This window comes from Nicotiana sylvestris, chromosome 8 (genome assembly GCF_000393655.2).
Source record: "Nicotiana sylvestris chromosome 8, ASM39365v2, whole genome shotgun sequence".
NCBI lineage: Eukaryota > Viridiplantae > Streptophyta > Magnoliopsida > Solanales > Solanaceae > Nicotiana > Nicotiana sylvestris.
Genome location: NC_091064.1, coordinates 154,743,153 through 154,761,065, shown reverse-complemented (window position 1 = coordinate 154,761,065; position 17,913 = coordinate 154,743,153). Strand labels below are relative to the sequence as shown.

The following is a 17,913-nucleotide window of genomic DNA, read 5'->3' as shown; positions in this document are numbered from 1 at the left end:
CAAAATACAATAGTGTCATCAACATATTGTAGATGGGATATCGCCAAATTGTTGTCTGCCCTAGCATTTACCTTAAAACTCCTTATCCTATTGTTTAATTGGGCAGTTTTCAACATATCATTCAATCCTTCCATAGCAATTATAAAGAGAAAAGGAGATAAAGGATCTCCCTGCCTCAAACCCTCTGAGAAGGGAAGAAACCAACTGGTGAACCATTAACCAGAATTGAAAACTTTACTGTACTGATGCAAAATTTTATCCAGTTAATCCATCTATCCTCAAAGCCCCCATTTTGGTCAGAGTTTCCAGCAGAAAGTTCCAATTTAAGTGATCGTATGCCTTCTCTATGTCCAATTTGCCTGAGATTTACTTGTGGTAGAGAGAAGCTTGGTTGGGAATTTGGGTCCCGAACCCTTCTTTATGAAAGATACTTCAGTACCAGGTGGGAAATCAATCCTAGAGGGTTTCAGAAAGGATCCCTTTCTCATGTTATGGTCCGGCTATCCCAATTCCTTTGCTATTAAAAGACACTGCAGTTTCTACAAAGAGAAGAATGCAATGTAAATAATCAATGTGGTTTTTAGATGCCAAAACCTTTCTCCCTCTTGAGGATATGGAGGAGTCACTTAACGTTCTAGGTTGAAAGCACATGTCGAGACCTTTAGAGTTAAAACAAGTAACTTGAGATACGTTTCGTGACAAACTATGACCATGCTCATGATAGGTTCAGACCTCCAATGATGAATGAGCTAATCACACTATCCGTAGGTAGTTTGAGTGAGAAGAAAGAACAAGGAAAATGGTAGGATGTTTGGATCAGAAGAATAGAGGGTTGGTTTCCCTAAGGCAACCCTTTTTGATAAAGGCAAAAAGTTTATCAAAAAGGTTTTTTTATATTAAGGAGGGAACAACCCTTATGAAAGGTGTAAACAATCATAGAGAATCTTGCTAGATGGATGCAGAGGGAGGGGGTGCGTGCTCCTTTCTGATTCGAGAACATGTGGTTGAAAGTGCCAGGATTTGGTGACAAAGTGAAAGAATGGTGGACAAGCTACGGGGTATTAGGGAGACCTTCATTCCGTCTTTCGAAGAAACTTAAATTGCTCAATGAAGATATTATTAGGTGGAATAAGGAGGTTTTTTGGGAGGGTAGAGGTTAAAATGAGGAAGCTTATGCATGAATTGGGGGAATTAGAGAGAGGGGAAGGGGCGAGGGAGCTAGATGAATCTGAGAAAGCGAGATTGGGGGAGGTTAAGAGGGAAATAGTCGAGTTAGCAATAGCTTAAGAGACTAGTTGGCGGCAAAAATCGAGGGCACTCTGGTTAAAGGAGGAGGATTCAAATACCAAGTTTTTCCACAGGGTTGTGGTTGCAAATCAAAGGAGAAACTTCATAGAGTCCTTAGTTGTGGATGGAGTGAGGATTGAGGGAGAGGAGTAGGTAAAAGGGTCGATAGTGAGGTTTTATAAGAACTTATACAAAGAGGAAGTTAGTTGGAGCCCTACTTTGGGGGGAATAGAGTTCAACCACATAGGGGAGAGAGACAGTGAGTGGCTAGAGAGGCTTTTGAGGAGGAGGAGGTGTACGAGGCTGTGTCGAGTTGTGCTGGTGATAAGGGCCCCAGGCCTGATGGTTTCTCCTTGGCCTTATTCCAGCTCTGTTGGGACACCATTAAGGGGGAGTTGATGGAAGTCATTGAATACTTCCATGTGAACGGTGTTTTCGAGAGAAGTATCAATGCTTCTTTTATTACTATTGTTCCTAAGAAAGAAGGTGTATCTTAGTATCAGAGACTACAGGCCTATTAGTCTCGTGGGGAGCATTTACAAGATTATTTCTAACGTGCTCTCCAATAGACTCAAAAAGGTTCTTGACGTGCCTGTTTCGTCATCCCGGAATGCGTTTGTGGAAGGTAGGCAGATCCTGGACGCTGCTTTGGTGGCAAATGAACTTGTAGACTCCAGAAGGAAAAATAGAGAACCCGACTTACTATGCAAGTTGGACCTTGAGAAGGCTTTTGACCATGTCAATTGGGAGTTCTTGGATTTCATTATTATGCGGATGGGGTTTGGGGTAAGATGGAGGGGATGGATCAAGTTCTGCATTTCCTCAGTCAGATTCTCTGTCCTGGTTAATGGTAGCCCGTGTGGTTTCTTTGGCAACTCCAGGGGTCTCAGGCAAAGTGACCCCCTATCCCCATGCTATTCATTCTAGTGATGGATGCTCTGAGTAAAATGATGGATCGTGTGGCGGGTGGAGGCTTCTTGAGAGAATTCTCAGCTCCGATCGGGGTGCTTAGTGCCCGAAGAGTCTCTCATTTGTTTTTTACGGATGACACCCTGGTTTTCTGTGATGCCGATATGGATCAGTTGACCTACCTGAAGCAGGTCCTGCAGTGATTTCAGATAGTATCAGGACTCAAAATTAACCTCGGCAAGTGTGAGATTTTTCTGGTGGGTGAGGTTGCTAACATTGGTGCTTTGTCTTATGTTCTCAGATGTATGGTGGGCTCTCTTCCCACTACTTACCTGGGTCTCCCAGTGAGCGCTTCGCATAAGGATACTACAGTTTGGAATCCAGTGATCGAAATGGTTGAAAAAAGATTAGCAGGCTGGTAGAAACGATACTTGTCAAAAGGCGGTAAGGAAGTGCTTATTAAAAGCACTTTATCGAGTATACCCACCTATTACTTGTCCCTGTTGCAAGCTCCTGTGAGCATCATAGAAAAACTGGAGCGGTTTCAAATGAATTTTTTTTGGGATGCGGGGATGGAACTAGAAAGTTTCATCTAGTAAATTGACAGACAATCATTTCCTCTAAGAAGTGGGGTGGACTTGGAGTAAAAGATCTTAGAGTATTCAACAGAGCTTTGTTGGGGAAGTGACTGTGAAGATTCGGGGTAGAAGAGCATACTCTATGGAGGGAGGTCACAGTAGAAAAGTACGATTCCACGGGAGGGGGTTGGAGGACCAAAGCAATCACAACACCTTTCGGGTGTGGCATTTGGAGGAGCATCATGAAGAATTGGAAGCCTTCAATGGCAACATCACTTACAGGGTGGGAGATGGAAGAAGAATCAGCTTTTGGAATCACAGGTGGTGTCGAGAGGATATTCTGAGGGTCTCTTTCCCCACGCCTTCAGTGTTTCAAATCAGAAGGAATTGATGGTCCAACAGATTCGCAAGGAGCATGGGTGGGGGGATAGTATGAGACCTCTCATTTAGAAGGAACATGCAAGATTGGGAGATTGCAGAGCTCCAAGATTTGTTGGCACTGCTATATGGGCAAGACAGGCCCCAGACATCTTGTGATTCTTGGAGATGGGGGTTGCGTGGCGATGGTTTGTTCACCGTAAAGTCCTTTTACCAGAGTATGTTGGTGAGAGAAGAGGCCACTTTTCCATACTCCTCGATCTGGATTCCTAAGACGCCCTCGAAGGTGTGCTGTTTTGCCTGGCTAGCGGCAAGGGGAGTGATCTTGACTGCTGCAAATCTGTGAAAGAGAGGAATTACACTTATTAGTTGGTGCTACATGTGTAAAAGCTCAGGGAAAGAAGTTGATCATCTTTTGTTGCATTGCCCTGTGTCCTCGGGTTTGTGGAAGGCAATCCTGAATCTTTTTGGTGTTCAATGGGTGATGCCAAGCACTGTAAAGGAAATGTTATATAGCTGGGTCGGTTTCCGTAGAAGAAGAAAGCAAAAGGCGTGGAAGTTCGCCCCGTTAGCTCTCATGTGGATATTTTGGGAGGAGAGAAATAGGAGAGCTTTTGAGGGGATTGAGTCTCCTTTTTCACATCTTAAGAATAGTCTTTTATCTTTGATCGCTTTTTGGTGTACTCATATAGCCCCTGCTTGTATAGAAGATTGGGCGTCTTTTGTAGAGAATCATGTTTTGATGTAAATTCTCTACTTTTTGGTATATTTCTTGTACATGGGAGTTTTTTCTCCCTTTTGATTAATACAATTTACCTAATCAAAAAAACTTTAGAGCAAAATATAAACCAGTCATCTATGCTAAATTAAGTCATCTATGCTAAATTACTGATAGGGAGTGTTCTAACAATCTGCAAGACACAACATGGCCCCACCAGGACAGCTTTTACTTGAGAGGTAATTTTACATTACTTTTTTGCTTTTTAATTAGGATAGGAAAGTGCAAAACGGAGTTACTTCCTGTCAAATTGGTCAAGTAGCTAATCTATGAAGGTCTAAGAAGGAGACAGTGTTGGTTTTGTGATAGCATACAACATTACGGAGTTTTCTAGATAGGACAATAAGAAGAAGTTCCCTCAAAACCCTGACCAAACTAGAATTTATAGTGGTCTGAAGGATAACATTAATTAGATAAAGTAAAATTGAGAACTAGTAGCACATATCTTCTTAAAGCTGGATAATCCATGAAAGACAAGAAATCAATCTTCATACATATCTTGTGTGAGACATAAATATGTGTATGTACGAATCTGTCTTTCTTGGATGATAATTAATTAACCAAGTTATGTTGATAAATAAGAATTATCTAAGTTGAGAGGACACTATTGAGTACAACAACAACAACAACATTCCTAGTGTGATCTCACGAGTGGGGTCTGGGAGAGTGGGGTGCACACAGACCTTTCCCCCTTTTGTGGGGTAGAGAAGTTGTTTCCGATACACTCGCTCAGTAGTCATAAAATTGAAGAGCAAGATAAATATAGTGTAATAACAATAATACTAGTAAGGAGAAGAGGAGCATCTAACATACTAAGGAGAGGAGTCGCTCTAACCTTCTACCCTAAAGGAGAGGAATCACTGGACTTCCTGCTAAGCTTTTACCCTAATCGCTCGACTACTTGCTAACCGTCTACCCTAATCTTCGACCTCAATGCTCTCCTATCTAAAGTCATGTCTTTGGTGAGCCGAAGATGTGCCATGTCCTGTCTAATCACCTCTCCTTAATTCTTCCTCGGTCTACCTCTATCTCTCTATCACTGCCAACCTGTAGCACCTCCTCACTAGAGCATATGTGCCCCTCCTCTTCGCAAAACGCTATTGAGTATTGAGTAATATGTCTACTACTTCTAAGTCAATGTTTGTTGATCAACTCTTTGCAACATCCTCAATTGAATTGAACAAGTTATCTCATCATGGTTGTATTTTAAAAAGTATCTCTTTTTTGCTTGTTGTTCATCTGGCCCAACAAAAAAAGGATCTTTCATCTTTTCACCCCACTTTGTGTTTACACAGGCCAAAACATTTGGTTAACTTTTGAAGAATATAAGTTCAACTAATTTAATATCTGGATAGTTTCCTGATAAATGCACAGGAAGACAAGCTCAAAATAGGGCCTTTTTTTCCTATTCAAATTATACAACACAAAAACATGTTTTTGACTTTTTGCTGACTTTGTGACACCATATTAAATCTTGAGGAACAGTAAATTACCTTAAATGTCCAACTTCTCATATTTGATCATGTCCGTAACCTTGGTGTTGACATTTTCAATTTTGCAGGGAGAGGTTGATGACACGGCTATGGATGTGAACTTCTCTGGTAATTTAAGCTTTGATAAGACCATGGATCGCTATCTACCTGGTTTCCTTCAGCTGATGCCTCTTAAGTTGGGTCATTTAAATGGAGATACGAAGATTTCTGGGTCTTTATTGAAGCCGTAAGATTTCTAGTCACATCTTTCTTAATGGTGGTGTCATATGTCTTTAGATAGACAGTTCTGTATCTACTTTCTGAATGGTAATATTTTATATTCATAACACATCTGGTATCTAGATTCAGCTGTGGCCTTCAGATAAAAATCTTCATCCATCCTCGCGGGCACCGACAACCCTCAGGGAGTCCCCCTCAGGCCTCTTTTATTCTCCTAACTTTGAGCCAATGCTTTTGATTGGTCTGTGCTCCATAGCACCAATAGAATTTTACAGCTGAGAACACTCTAGAAAACCATAAGTCAAGTTTGGTGCATTATGTGCAAGAACAACTAGATCTTCTCTCCGTTGCTCGTTTGCAAGAGGTTTGTGGTGGAGATGGTTTGGGCTTTTTGCTGAATCTTTTGTGGTTTCACATTCATTCTGTAAAATTTTCAATGTTAATATTGGGGGGAAAGATTGTCTAGCAAGGTGTTTCACTGCCTATTATGTCGTTGGTAGAATGTAATGCTAGCATTTCCGATTAGTTTCTCGGACTGCATCATTGTTACCAAAGATTGGTTTCTCAGGATAAATTATGTTTGAGATATAGTGATCTTCCTGTTTCTTTGTGGTCGGGTCTTAGTGTCCCAAAAGAAGGCAATAGGCTCTTTTCATGTTTTAGCGCTTGTGATCTTCGCATGAGAGCTGAAGGCTCCTGGCTCTGTTTATCTGATGTAGACGTTTTTTCAGGGATGAAGATATCTTAGTTTTCTGTTTAACCTCCTTACTTAATAAAATTTTCTTTTATCGGAAAAAGGGTAAGTAATTTTCCCCTATTTGATGCTTTTATGTTTTTTAAAAAGGTTGTATTTCTAGTAGTTTGATAAAAATTTATCATGACATTGCTGATAGACCAATTTCTGGTTGCAGACGGTTTGATATCAAATGGACGGCACCCAAAGCTGAAGGATCACTCACAGATGCTCGTGGAGATATCATAATTTCACCTGATCATATAACTGTTAATTCTTCATCAGTTGCTTTTGACTTGTATTCAAAAGTTCTGACCTCCTATCGTGATGATTACTGTTTAAACCTGAGAGATTATCACGTGAATGCTCCCCTGCCCTTTACTGTGGAAGGAGTTGAACTGGATTTGAGAATGCGCAGTTTCGAATTTTTCAGTTCAGTCTCTTCATATGCTTTGGATTCTCCAAAACCTGTTCACCTGAAAGCAACTGGAAGGATAAAGTTTCAAGGAAAGGTTGTTAAAGCTTCCAGCATTGCTGACCAGTATTTTGTGCATTCTGAAAAGAGATCAGAAGATGTTCCAGTTGAATGTAATGATGCTACAGATACTCTTTCTGGTGAAGTTTCAATCTCTGGACTCAAACTCAATCAATTGATGCTGGCACCTCAGATGGCTGGAGCATTGAGCATCACACAGCAGGGTCTTAAGGTATGCCGCATTAGTTTGTTTCTTATTTTTGTATACCCCAAGTTTATGTTTGAAACAGCATTTGAATATTCCTTGCTACAACTTAGTCCTCAGCTCTTGAATAAATTTCTGCCTACCTAAAATATTGGTGGACAAGGTTGTCCTCATCTGAAGAACCCATGGGATCATCTTTGTTATCTTCTGAACACCTGAGTTGTTGGTTGGAAAAGAGAATGCATCCATCCTAACAGGAAATTAATTACAGAAAATTGCAAATCTTTCTATATGCCTGTCCTTTTTTATTTTTGTCCCAAGGTTTTGTGGTCTGTGGGGATTCTGTTTAAAGGTTTCTGACTCGTTGGCTTGGCGTGATTTAGTATCTTGGTTCTCATCTCTATGGAAGGATGATATGGCATACATTTTTTTATAAGGTAAAAGACATTATTAGCAATGGGGAAAATCCCGTATATATTGGTATACCAAAAAGTAGAGAATCTACAACAAAACATGATTCTCTACGAAAGACACCCAATCATCTAAACAATTAGGGATCTCATGGGTGCATCAAAAAGCAATCAAAGACAAAAGACTATTCCCCAAGTGTACAAAATTATTTTCAATCCCCTCAAAAGCTCTCCTAGTTCTTTCTCTGACCCACATAAGAGCTAACGGAGCAACGTCCCATGCCTTTTGTCTTCTTCTCCTAGTCTACCATCCCAGTTGTGCAATACGTCTCTAATAGTAGTTGGCATAACCCACAGAACAACAAAGAAGTTCAAAACCACCATCCACAATCCCGATGCTACTACACAATGCACCGATAGACGACCAACTTCTTCGCCCGGACATTTACACATAGCACCAGCTGTTATGGATAATACTTCTCTTTCTCAAATTCTCAGCTGTCAGAATTGCTCCGCTTGCTGCCAACCATGCAAACAAGCATATTTCCTAGGCGCCCTAGGAATCCAAATCGATAGATGTGGAAAGTGTGTTTCCTCCCTCACCAGCAAACTTTGATAGAAAGATTTGACAATGAATAGACTATCACCCCTCAACGCCCATCTCCATGAGTCACTAATAAAATGGGGCCTGATTTGCCTGTAGAGTAGCTCCATCAACCCTTGAAACTCCCCAATCTCCAGTCTTGCAGATTTCTCCTCTTGCAGATTTCTCCTAAACGTGAGGTCCCATAGAACTTCCCGTTCATGCTCCCTACGAATCTGGTGGACTGTCAATGGTCTATGATTCGAAACTGTGTACATATTAGGTAAGGCCGGCAAGTGGGCCGGTCCAGGACCGGGACCGCGGCCCATGTGGGTAGTGGGCCTAAACGGACTGAACCGTTTAAGACCGGGATCGGGGAGGTGGGCCTGGCAAGTGGGCCGGTCTTTAGCTTGAGGCCCGCGAGACCGAGACCGGACCGGTCCTAAACGGTCCCAACGGCCATAATTTTTTTAAAAAAAATCTGTCCGTTTGGGCATTTAAAATCTAGTCGTTTCCTCTGCCAAATAGCCATTTAACCCCCCAACTTTGTTCTAACCCCAAAGTTTTTATAATTACACTTTTTCCCTATTTTCAACTATAAATACCCCTCATTCTTTCATTTTTCTCACCAAATCATCAATCTCTCTCTAATTTTTTTCTATAATTGCTTACTTTGTTGTTACAATTTGTGAAAAATTGTGAAGTTGGTGAATTGAAGTCTTCAAGTCTTCAACGATAATTAATTTTCAATAAGTTCGTCAATTCGGTAAACTCGTTCCAACTCTTACGTTTTAATATAATAGTTTTGTTTGTTTTATTTACTTTGTATTGCTTGATTAATTAAGATGGCTTATTCCTTAAAAGAAATATTTAGTAAAAATAAGGGAACTCCAAGAGTGGTGAATCTAGTGGCCAATCTGTTCCTCCTCCACTTCCCCCGGCTCCCCGACCCAAACCTGTTACCCGTCCTACACCTGCTATTCTTGATAGCGATAATAGTTTATTACAATTTACCGAGAGTCAATTTTGCCATAATATTGCACCCTGTGAACAATTAAATCATGAATATATGAATGCTCTTTATGGTAATCCAACTATTGATGAAAATGATGATGAAGAAATAGATTTTGATGAAATGCAACCGGATGGCGATACATCCACTAGTCCTGCTCCTGAAGTTAACCCAACTAATAATAATCCAAATGATGCTAGCTGAACTTGGGGAGGATGCTGCTTCACCCGGAAGCTGTGATGACCAAACTTCTTTTCTGCCACCACCAACGGAAATTCCTCCGGACCTTGAAGGATTTATGAAATTTGTAAGAGATACCATGTAACTTGTATGAACAAAAATTAATATGTAACTTGTATTTTGGCACATCTTGATTAGTTTCTTTTTCTTCTCAACGGTGGTATTAGCACCTTGTTGTGCTCATTCCATAGGGGGAGGAAGACTAAGAAAGATATTGTCATGTTTTTATAATGCTATAATAAAATTATAACGCATTGCTTTGAATATCTCTTTACAATATTTTTGTCTTTAAATTTGAATTAAAAAATTTAGGTCACAATTCTATAAATATAATTTACATGAAATTGCCTTAGATATTTTTATTACCATTTTTTTTCCTCTAACTTTTATAAAATTTTAAAAAAATAGAAAGTATCTGTTGGGCCCACTTAGGCCCGGTATCGACCCACTTAGCCCGGGACCATTAGGTCCCGGGCCGGTTCCTACAAAAAGCCCGCGAAGCCCGTTTAAGTTGGGACCGGACCCACGAAGCCCACTTAGGCCCGAGCTCGGCCCGCATGCCAGCCTTAATATTAGGGAATGAGGTCCTCAAGGTATCCTCCCCGCATCACGTGTGGTTTCAAAAGCTAATTCTTCTGTTGTCCCTAACCTTAAAGGTAATGTGACCACTGAAGTCTTCCCACCCTTCATTATGCTCCTCCACATACTACACCCAAATGGAACTGAAATGGTCTTAGTCCTCCAACCCCCCTCCATAGAACCAAATTTCTCTACTACTACCTCTCTCCATAAGGCATGCTCCTCCACCCCACATCTCCATAGCTACTTTCCTAATAATGCTCTATGGAACAGCCTCAGATCTTTCACCCCTAGACCACCCCACTTCTTTGGTGCTGTAACGAGTTTCCAATTTACCAAATGTATCTTTCTATCCATCAGCCGCATCCCATAGGAAATTTCTTTGGAGCTTTTCCAATTTTCTGTGAGTCTCGTTGGTGCTTGCAACAAAGACAAATAGTAGGTGGGAATGCTCGATAAAGTGCTTTTTATGAGTACTCTTTCCCACCCTTCGACAAGTACCGCTTTTGCCAACCTGCTAGTCTCCTTTCAACCTTTCCTATAACCGGATTCCACATTGCAAGATCCTTTTGCGAAGCTCCCAAGCGCAATCCCAAGTATTTAGTGGGTAGAGAACCCACCTTGCTCATAACCGCAAGCTATTGGTGGCTAATCATGAGTGATTGCCTGGAGAAAGTGAGTAGTGTCTACTCTAAATACATGAGATTAGTTAGAATGCCAATACTTAGGTTCTAGTCTTTTTTTAATTATTGCCTTTTTTTGTATGGGAACGAGGTTTGTTTAGCACCTCTTAGGTTGCTTTAGTTCTCTTAGAATATCCCACATTTGTTGAGGGATGGGCCGTTATCTCCCTTTATGGTTTTGGGCATTCCTCACCTCATGAGCTAGCTTATGGAGTTGAGTTATTCCAAGGTCCATTTTTGTTACAAATTCTAATTATTTATACCCATTAGATGAATTTTGTAGTGTTTAAATTTTGATTCTATTTTCTATACAGTTGGATGCCATGGGGAGACCAGATGAAAGTCTTACTCTGGAGGTCAGAGGACCATTTCATCCTCTTTCTGAAGAGAATATGATTGGCAAAATGTTCTCTTTTTCCTTCCAGAAGGGACACTTAAAAGCTAACATGTGCTATCTGCCGCTGCACTCAGCTAATTTAGAGGTATTTCCATTTATTCCATGTCTTTAATGATCATAAAGATGCTTGATTTAACGACTTATACTGCCTTTACCTGCATACCAGGTGCGACATTTGCCTTTGGATGAATTGGAGCTGGCTTCGCTTCGTGGAACGATTCAAAGGGTAATCTGTTATCCAGCGGAAATAATTTGTTCTTTGATTGACTGCCTGGTCAAGAGTTTTGGTTGTCATACTTGCATAATAAGGAAGCTTTGAATCATCATCCTTCACACGTCTCAAAAACTAAAGGGTTATAAAAGCTTCTTTTTTCTCTTTTGATAAAAGGTAAAAAGAAACTATTGGAACTAAACTACTGAAATTTTGCGTGAAAATAAGTTACGTCATGCCTTAGGTGTTGAGGTTCAGATAGAGTTTATGTTTATCTGGCTTTTCTGCTTGCATTTTCTCATCTCCTGGATCAGGTGTTCTTACCATCAATACTTGGAAGTGATTCAGAAAGTCCCTTTATTTGAATATCAAAAGATTTTTTGTACGAAACCATTCTTTCCAACATTTCCCCATCAATTATTTTTCTTTTCCCCTCTAGATTTTTGTACGGCGTAAACTCCAAAATGATCTAATGCTAATAGACTGATGCAATTGACTTACACTACTAAGCACACTAGTCTTTTCAAGTAATAAAGCAGTGAATGGAGTATCGTTTTAGAGGATCCGCAATTTAGCAAATAGTTACATTGTAAAGTTTTACTTTTACTCTCAGGCGGAAATTCAACTCAACTTTCAGAAAAGAAGAGGTCATGGGGAGTTGTCAGTACTCCGGCCAAAATTCAGCGGCTTGTTGGGTGAAGCTCTAGATGTTGCTGCTAGGTGGAGTGGAGATGTTGTGAGTACATCCTTTTTTAATTTTTTGTTTATTTATTGTGAAGTGGGGATGTTGCAAGTGCTTATGTTTTCTCCTATGTCTTCATTAGAGTTTTTGCAGTTATCTGGTCTTTTCTTGAGCTCGCATTTTTGCAGTGCTAATACTACAATCAACGCTGAACTACGTTGAATTTTAAAAGCTGTTGTCTTTTAACCGAGAAAAGAAAATGTTTTTGCAAGAACTGAAAAAGCTGTATTTACTTATCTTCCGTTAAGTTTAATTTTAGTTTACAAAGTTGGTGTCTCTGTGATCTATATAACCATCACCAACAGAGAGTGTAGAATGTTAATGTTAAATTGCTAAAAAGTGTGAGTTTAAGAATTCAAAATATTTATCAAGTTGACAATGCATATTTGGGAGTATGTTACATGCCTCTTTAGTTTGTATGGGGTAAGAGAGACTTTATAACCTCTTGTTCGGCAAGAGAAAAGGGGTCTTGTGATGTTTGTCCCTTCTTTTTTCAAGAGAGTCCAAAACGTTCATCTTATTGATGTCTTCTTCTCAATTTTTATGTTGGAATTACCACCTCTTGCAGTGCTGTCTTTTTAAATTAATATTTTCCATTTGTTTTATTTAGACCTCTCCGGTTATAATTTCTTGTAGAAGTCTTTGGCTTGTCAACAGAGGCGGATCTAGGATTTTTATAACATGGGTGCATCACTAAAAAGGAGAAAAAAAAAAGTTTAAAGTGGGATTTGATCCCTAGTCCTGTAGGTAAATAACTTATCATTCAACCAAGTGCACCATTTAGCCTCTTTGGAGCATGGGTGCCAGCAGAGAATACTAGACTAATTCCAATAAAGTTGTACATAAAATACCTAATTTGATGGAAAGACCATGGGTTCACGTGCCCCGTCAATTTGCCTACAAATTCGCCCCTGCTTGTCAAATGAACTCTTCTTTCTTTAAAAATAAAATGGTGATGTGTATTTCCTGGTGCTTTTACTTTCACTGTTTTGGGGATTCCGAGGTGATTTTGTTTGTTCTTTTATGATCATATACATGTTCTTTCTTATCAGGATAAAAAAATAAATCTAATGAAGGCTTTTAAATGGTTGAAATAGGTTTCAAATTTCGAAGTCCGGAACTTCTTAGAGTGTCTTTAAGGCATTGTTTAAAACTTCAAGAATGGATATGACCCAACCTTCTTCCTGCCTTTTTTTTTTTGGAACAAGATAACATTTATATTATTAACAATGAAAGCAGTCCTTAGCACAAAGACTGTGCTAAGAGGAACCTGAGTTACAGGACCCCAAAAAAGAACAAAAAGTTAGTCATGTGCTAATTACAAAGAACCCAAGATGTCAACTACTGAATCTACATCTTCTACTAGTGCTTCTTTGCACCAAATACAACAACAACAACAACCCAGTATAATCCCACAAGTGGGGTCTGGGGAGGGTAATATGTACGCAGACTTTACCCCTGCCCCGAAGGGTAGAGAGGCTGTTTCCAGGAGACCCTCGGCTCAAAAAGCAACAAAAGCCGCTATATTAGTACCATATAAATGCATAATAAAATAACAGCAATACAATAGATATGAAATACAGAATACAAAATACGAAAAAGATGGCTGGTATAGTAAAACTAGCAGGTAAAACCCTGCATCAATAGACGACCATTGACATTCTTAGTCTAACTCCTAACTGGCTAGTCTCACGTAGAAATATTCACAACTCTCCCCTAACCTACAACCTTAATATTCGACCTCCATAATTCCCTGTCAAGGGCCATGTCCTCAGTAATCCTAAGTCGCGCCATGTCCTGTCTGATCACTTCTCCCCAATACTTCTTAGGTCGTCCTCTACCTCTCCGCGTGCCCACTACCGCCAGTCGCTCACACCTCCTCACCGGTGCATCAGTGCTCCTCCTCTGAATGTGCCCGAACCATCTGAGTCTTGCTTCCCGCATCTTGTCCTCCATGGGGGCCACGCCCACCTTCTCTCGAATATCTTCATTCCTAATCTTATCCATTCTTGTATGCCCGCACATCCACCTCAACATCCTCATCTCTGCTACTTTCATCTTCTGGATGTGTGAGTTCTTTACCGGCCAACATTCAGTTCCATATAACATGGCAGGCCTAACCACTGCTCTATAAAACTTACCTTTTAGTAACGGTGACACTTTCTTGTCACACAAGACTCCCGACGCTAACCTCCACTTCATCCACCCACCCCTATACGGTGTGTGACATCCTCGTCAATCTCCCCGATCCCCTGAATAACCGATCCAAGGTACTTGAAACTACCCCTCTTGGGAATGACTTGAGAGTCAAGCCTCACTTCAACTCCCGCTTCCGTCGGCTCAACTCCAAATTTGCACTCGAGGTATTCCGTCTTCGTCCTGCTCAACTTGAAACCTTTAGACTCAAGAGCATGTCTCCAAATCTCTAGCCTCTCGTTGACGCCGCCTCGTGTCTCGTCAATTAGAATAATGTCATCAGCAAATAGCATGCACCATGGCACCTCCCCTTGAATATGATGAGTCAGTGCATCCATCACCAGGGAAAATAGGAATGGGCTGAGCGCAGACCCTTGGTGCAACCCCGTAATAACTGGAAAATGTTCAGAGTCGCCTCCTACTGTCCTAACCCGAGTCTTAGCTCCATCATACATGTCTTTAATCACCCTAATATAGTCAATCGGGACCCCTTTATCCTCTAAGCAGCTCCATAAGACCTCCCTAGGAACCCTATCGTACGCTTTCTCCAGATCAATAAACACCATGTGAAGATCCTTCTTCCTATCCCTGTACTGTTCCACCATCCTCCTAATAAGGTGGATAGCTTCTGTGGTAGATCGCCCCGGCATGAACCCGAACTGGTTGTCTGAAATAGACACCGTCCTTCGCACTCTCATTTCTACCACTCTCTCCCAAACTTTCATGGTATGACTTAGTAATTTGATGCCCCTATAGTTGTTACAGCTCTGGACATCACCTTTGTTCTTATACAACGGGACCATTGTACTCCACCTCCACTCTTCAGGCATCCTATTAGTCTTGAATATAACACTAAACAATGCAGTAAGCCATTCCAAGCCTGCTCTACCCACACACCTCCACAGTTCAACCGGAATTTCGTCTGGCCCGGTAGCTTGCCCCTTCTCATCTTACGCATTGCCTCCATGACTTCATCGATCTCAATGTCCCTACAATTACTTAATTCATGGTGACTGTCGGCATTCCTCGATTCCCCAGGTCTAATATCTTGATCTCCTTCTTCACTTAGAAGTTTATGAAAGTAGGTCTGCCACCTCCTCTTAATCTGGTCATCTCCCATCAAAACTTTGCCGTCGTCATCTTCTTTGCACCAAATATGAAACAAAAATATACAATTCAAAATGATCTTCTGTTTAGAGTTGACAATCCCCTCAAAGCATCTTAAGTTCCACTCATTCCAAATTATCCACCAAATACATGCAGAGATCATGTTCCACCAAGTCTTGTTCCTCGGTAAGTTGGCTGGATCATTCCTGCCTGTTGATTCTATGTAGAACTCAATCGGTTGTTTTAAATTAGGTCTTCGCACTTACCTCTTTCTTTTCCTTCCCTCCTATATCTTACAGTTGAACCAGATTATGCTACTGCTAAGCTAAAACTGTTGCTGAGCATAGAATACGCAGAGAATAAACTTTGATCCTCTTTTAGCCTACGCAGGATTAATGTGGATCCTGATAAGTCTATAGAGAGTTTGGCTATGAGAGAAGTGCTTAATACAGTTTACTGATTTCGCAAAAGAAAATTCATATGGAAAAAGAAATCCGATCCAACTCCATTAAGTTATTCTCTACATTGTTTGAAGAAAATCAACTTTATGGTTATGGAGATTCCCTGAGAAGCAAGACCTACTATAAAAGATTTTTTCAGAACCATTTAAGATAAACCCAATCCTAGCACTTTCTAAGATTCTCTAGATGCAGGTATTAACTAATTACTATTCTTCCTCCTTTTATTTGTGATATACACCTGATTCTTCTTATATCAATATTCAATCATGCATATTTGCTGCTTCAAACTTCTCTAACCTCTTTTTTTGACTATTAACAACTTTGTTGAAAGAAAGTAGTAAAGCTAGTGAATTTCATGGTTTTACTCTACCTTTCATCAGACCATCAAACAGTTTGCATTTGTCCCACTACGTAAAAGAATACTTCTCATATGTGCAGTGGCAGATGTAGCTTTTGAGCTACGGTTCAACCGATCCCAGTACTTTTGACATGGAACACAGTTATATATGTGAAAAAGCACAAAATTTCAGCTATATTAGATTTTGAACCCATAATTTCAAAAGTACAGTGAGTTCACTTCAGTGCTTGAGTTAAAGGTCCTACGATCAAGTTCAAATTCTGGATCCACCTCTACATATGTGAATGTTTTGATGGCATAATTAAAGTCTGACAAGCGTAAGCTTTAGATAAGATGAACCTACTTAATTCATAGGCTCTAAAAACTTTAAGGTAATTGTTTTATGTGATGGATAAAGGCTTGAAGCTTAAATCTCCTAAATCATGCGACGGTTATATTTAAGTGCTAGTTCATTGATGTCAGAGGCGGACCCAAAATTTGAAAGTGGTAGAGGCACCACTATTTTTAACATAGACATATCAATTACTTGCTACAAAGAAAAAAAAATTGGCGAATGCTGCAGTGGTAATTGAACCCAAGTTAGCATGCTAAAGGTCAATCTGTGCACCCCAAACAAACCAATGCAGCTGCCCAACTTTTGTGAGTTGCAGTGCCAACCAAAATAAATATATATATATATATATATATATATACGTACATTCTTTCCGAGATTACTGGGGGTTGGTGACCCCTCTACCCTGTGAGTAGGTCCACCTCTGATTGATGTACTAATATATCATATCTTTTTGTTTTATTGCTCAAAAGGACTATTTCAATGACAACAGAAAACTGTCTGCTTTCTTCTATTTAAAAAGGGGATAAATCCTTTCAGCTGTGTAATGGTGTGGTTTATGGAATGCATATTCTTATATGTGCTGTTGTTATTACTGATGTAGAATGACAAATTCTGTTATCTATTTCAGTATCATGATTAAGGTTTTACCAGTACCAAGTTTTAGTAATGCAATTTGGTTGATACCTTGTTTCTTAGATCACCATTGAGAAGTCCATTTTGGAGCAAAGCAATAGTAAATATGAGCTTCAAGGTGAATATGTACTGCCAGGCACACGAGATCGGATGCCATCTGGCCAGGAGAGAGGTAATTTGTTTCACCGAGCAATGACTGGACATCTGGGTAGCGTTATATCCTCCATGGGTAGATGGAGAATGAGGCTTGAGGTTCCAAGAGCTGAGATTGCTGAGATGCTTCCGCTTGCAAGGCTTCTCTCTAGAAGTTCTGACCCTGCTGTTCAATCAAGGTCAAAGGTAATGAAATAACGAAATAATGAAATTATCTGTTTCTCGTAAAGAAATAATGAAAAAAGACAGGATTGGAGGGCATGGAATTGGTTGAATTGGTTGCAGAATGATTTCCACTAAATACAAATAATGATTCCACTAAATAAAAATTTTAACCCTCTTTTTTACTTGCTTGTAGGACCTCTTCATCCAAAGTTTGCATTCAATCGGATTGTATACTGAAAGCCTCCAGAAGTTGCTCGAGGTACTTATCGAAAAAATACCATGATAGGTTTTGGAAACTTTTGCTAATTCTGCTACTCTTGGATTTTCAGTTAATGGAAATTTTCATTTCTTGATGGCAATAAACATAGGAAATCCGGGGTCATTCTACTCTCTCAGATGAAGTTATCCTTGAAGAATTCAATCTTCCTGGTTTAGCTGAACTTAAGGGTCACTGGAGCGGCTCTTTAGACGCAAGTGGTGGAGGAAACGGAGACACAATGGTAAAATAAGTCTACATTTCAGTCATGGTATTCTGATATGGAATATTCCTGCTTGTCTTTGCATTGCAATATATTGTTTCCCACCTTAATTATG

At 40.1% G+C, this 17,913-nt stretch overlaps 1 protein-coding gene across 1 annotated transcript in view; it reads left to right on the top strand.

Annotated features, from left to right (window-relative positions):
• Positions 1 to 17,913, top strand: part of LOC104222385 (protein TIC236, chloroplastic) — a 45,829-nt gene that overhangs the window by 13,179 nt on the left and 14,737 nt on the right. The window contains exons 10-17 of the mRNA XM_070155093.1: positions 5,492 to 5,649; positions 6,554 to 7,082; positions 10,877 to 11,044; positions 11,126 to 11,185; positions 11,784 to 11,906; positions 17,065 to 17,340; positions 17,513 to 17,578; positions 17,688 to 17,819. Coding sequence (XP_070011194.1) covers positions 5,492 to 5,649; positions 6,554 to 7,082; positions 10,877 to 11,044; positions 11,126 to 11,185; positions 11,784 to 11,906; positions 17,065 to 17,340; positions 17,513 to 17,578; positions 17,688 to 17,819 — 1,512 coding nt within the window. The remainder of the gene's footprint in view (positions 1 to 5,491; positions 5,650 to 6,553; positions 7,083 to 10,876; positions 11,045 to 11,125; positions 11,186 to 11,783; positions 11,907 to 17,064; positions 17,341 to 17,512; positions 17,579 to 17,687; positions 17,820 to 17,913) is intronic.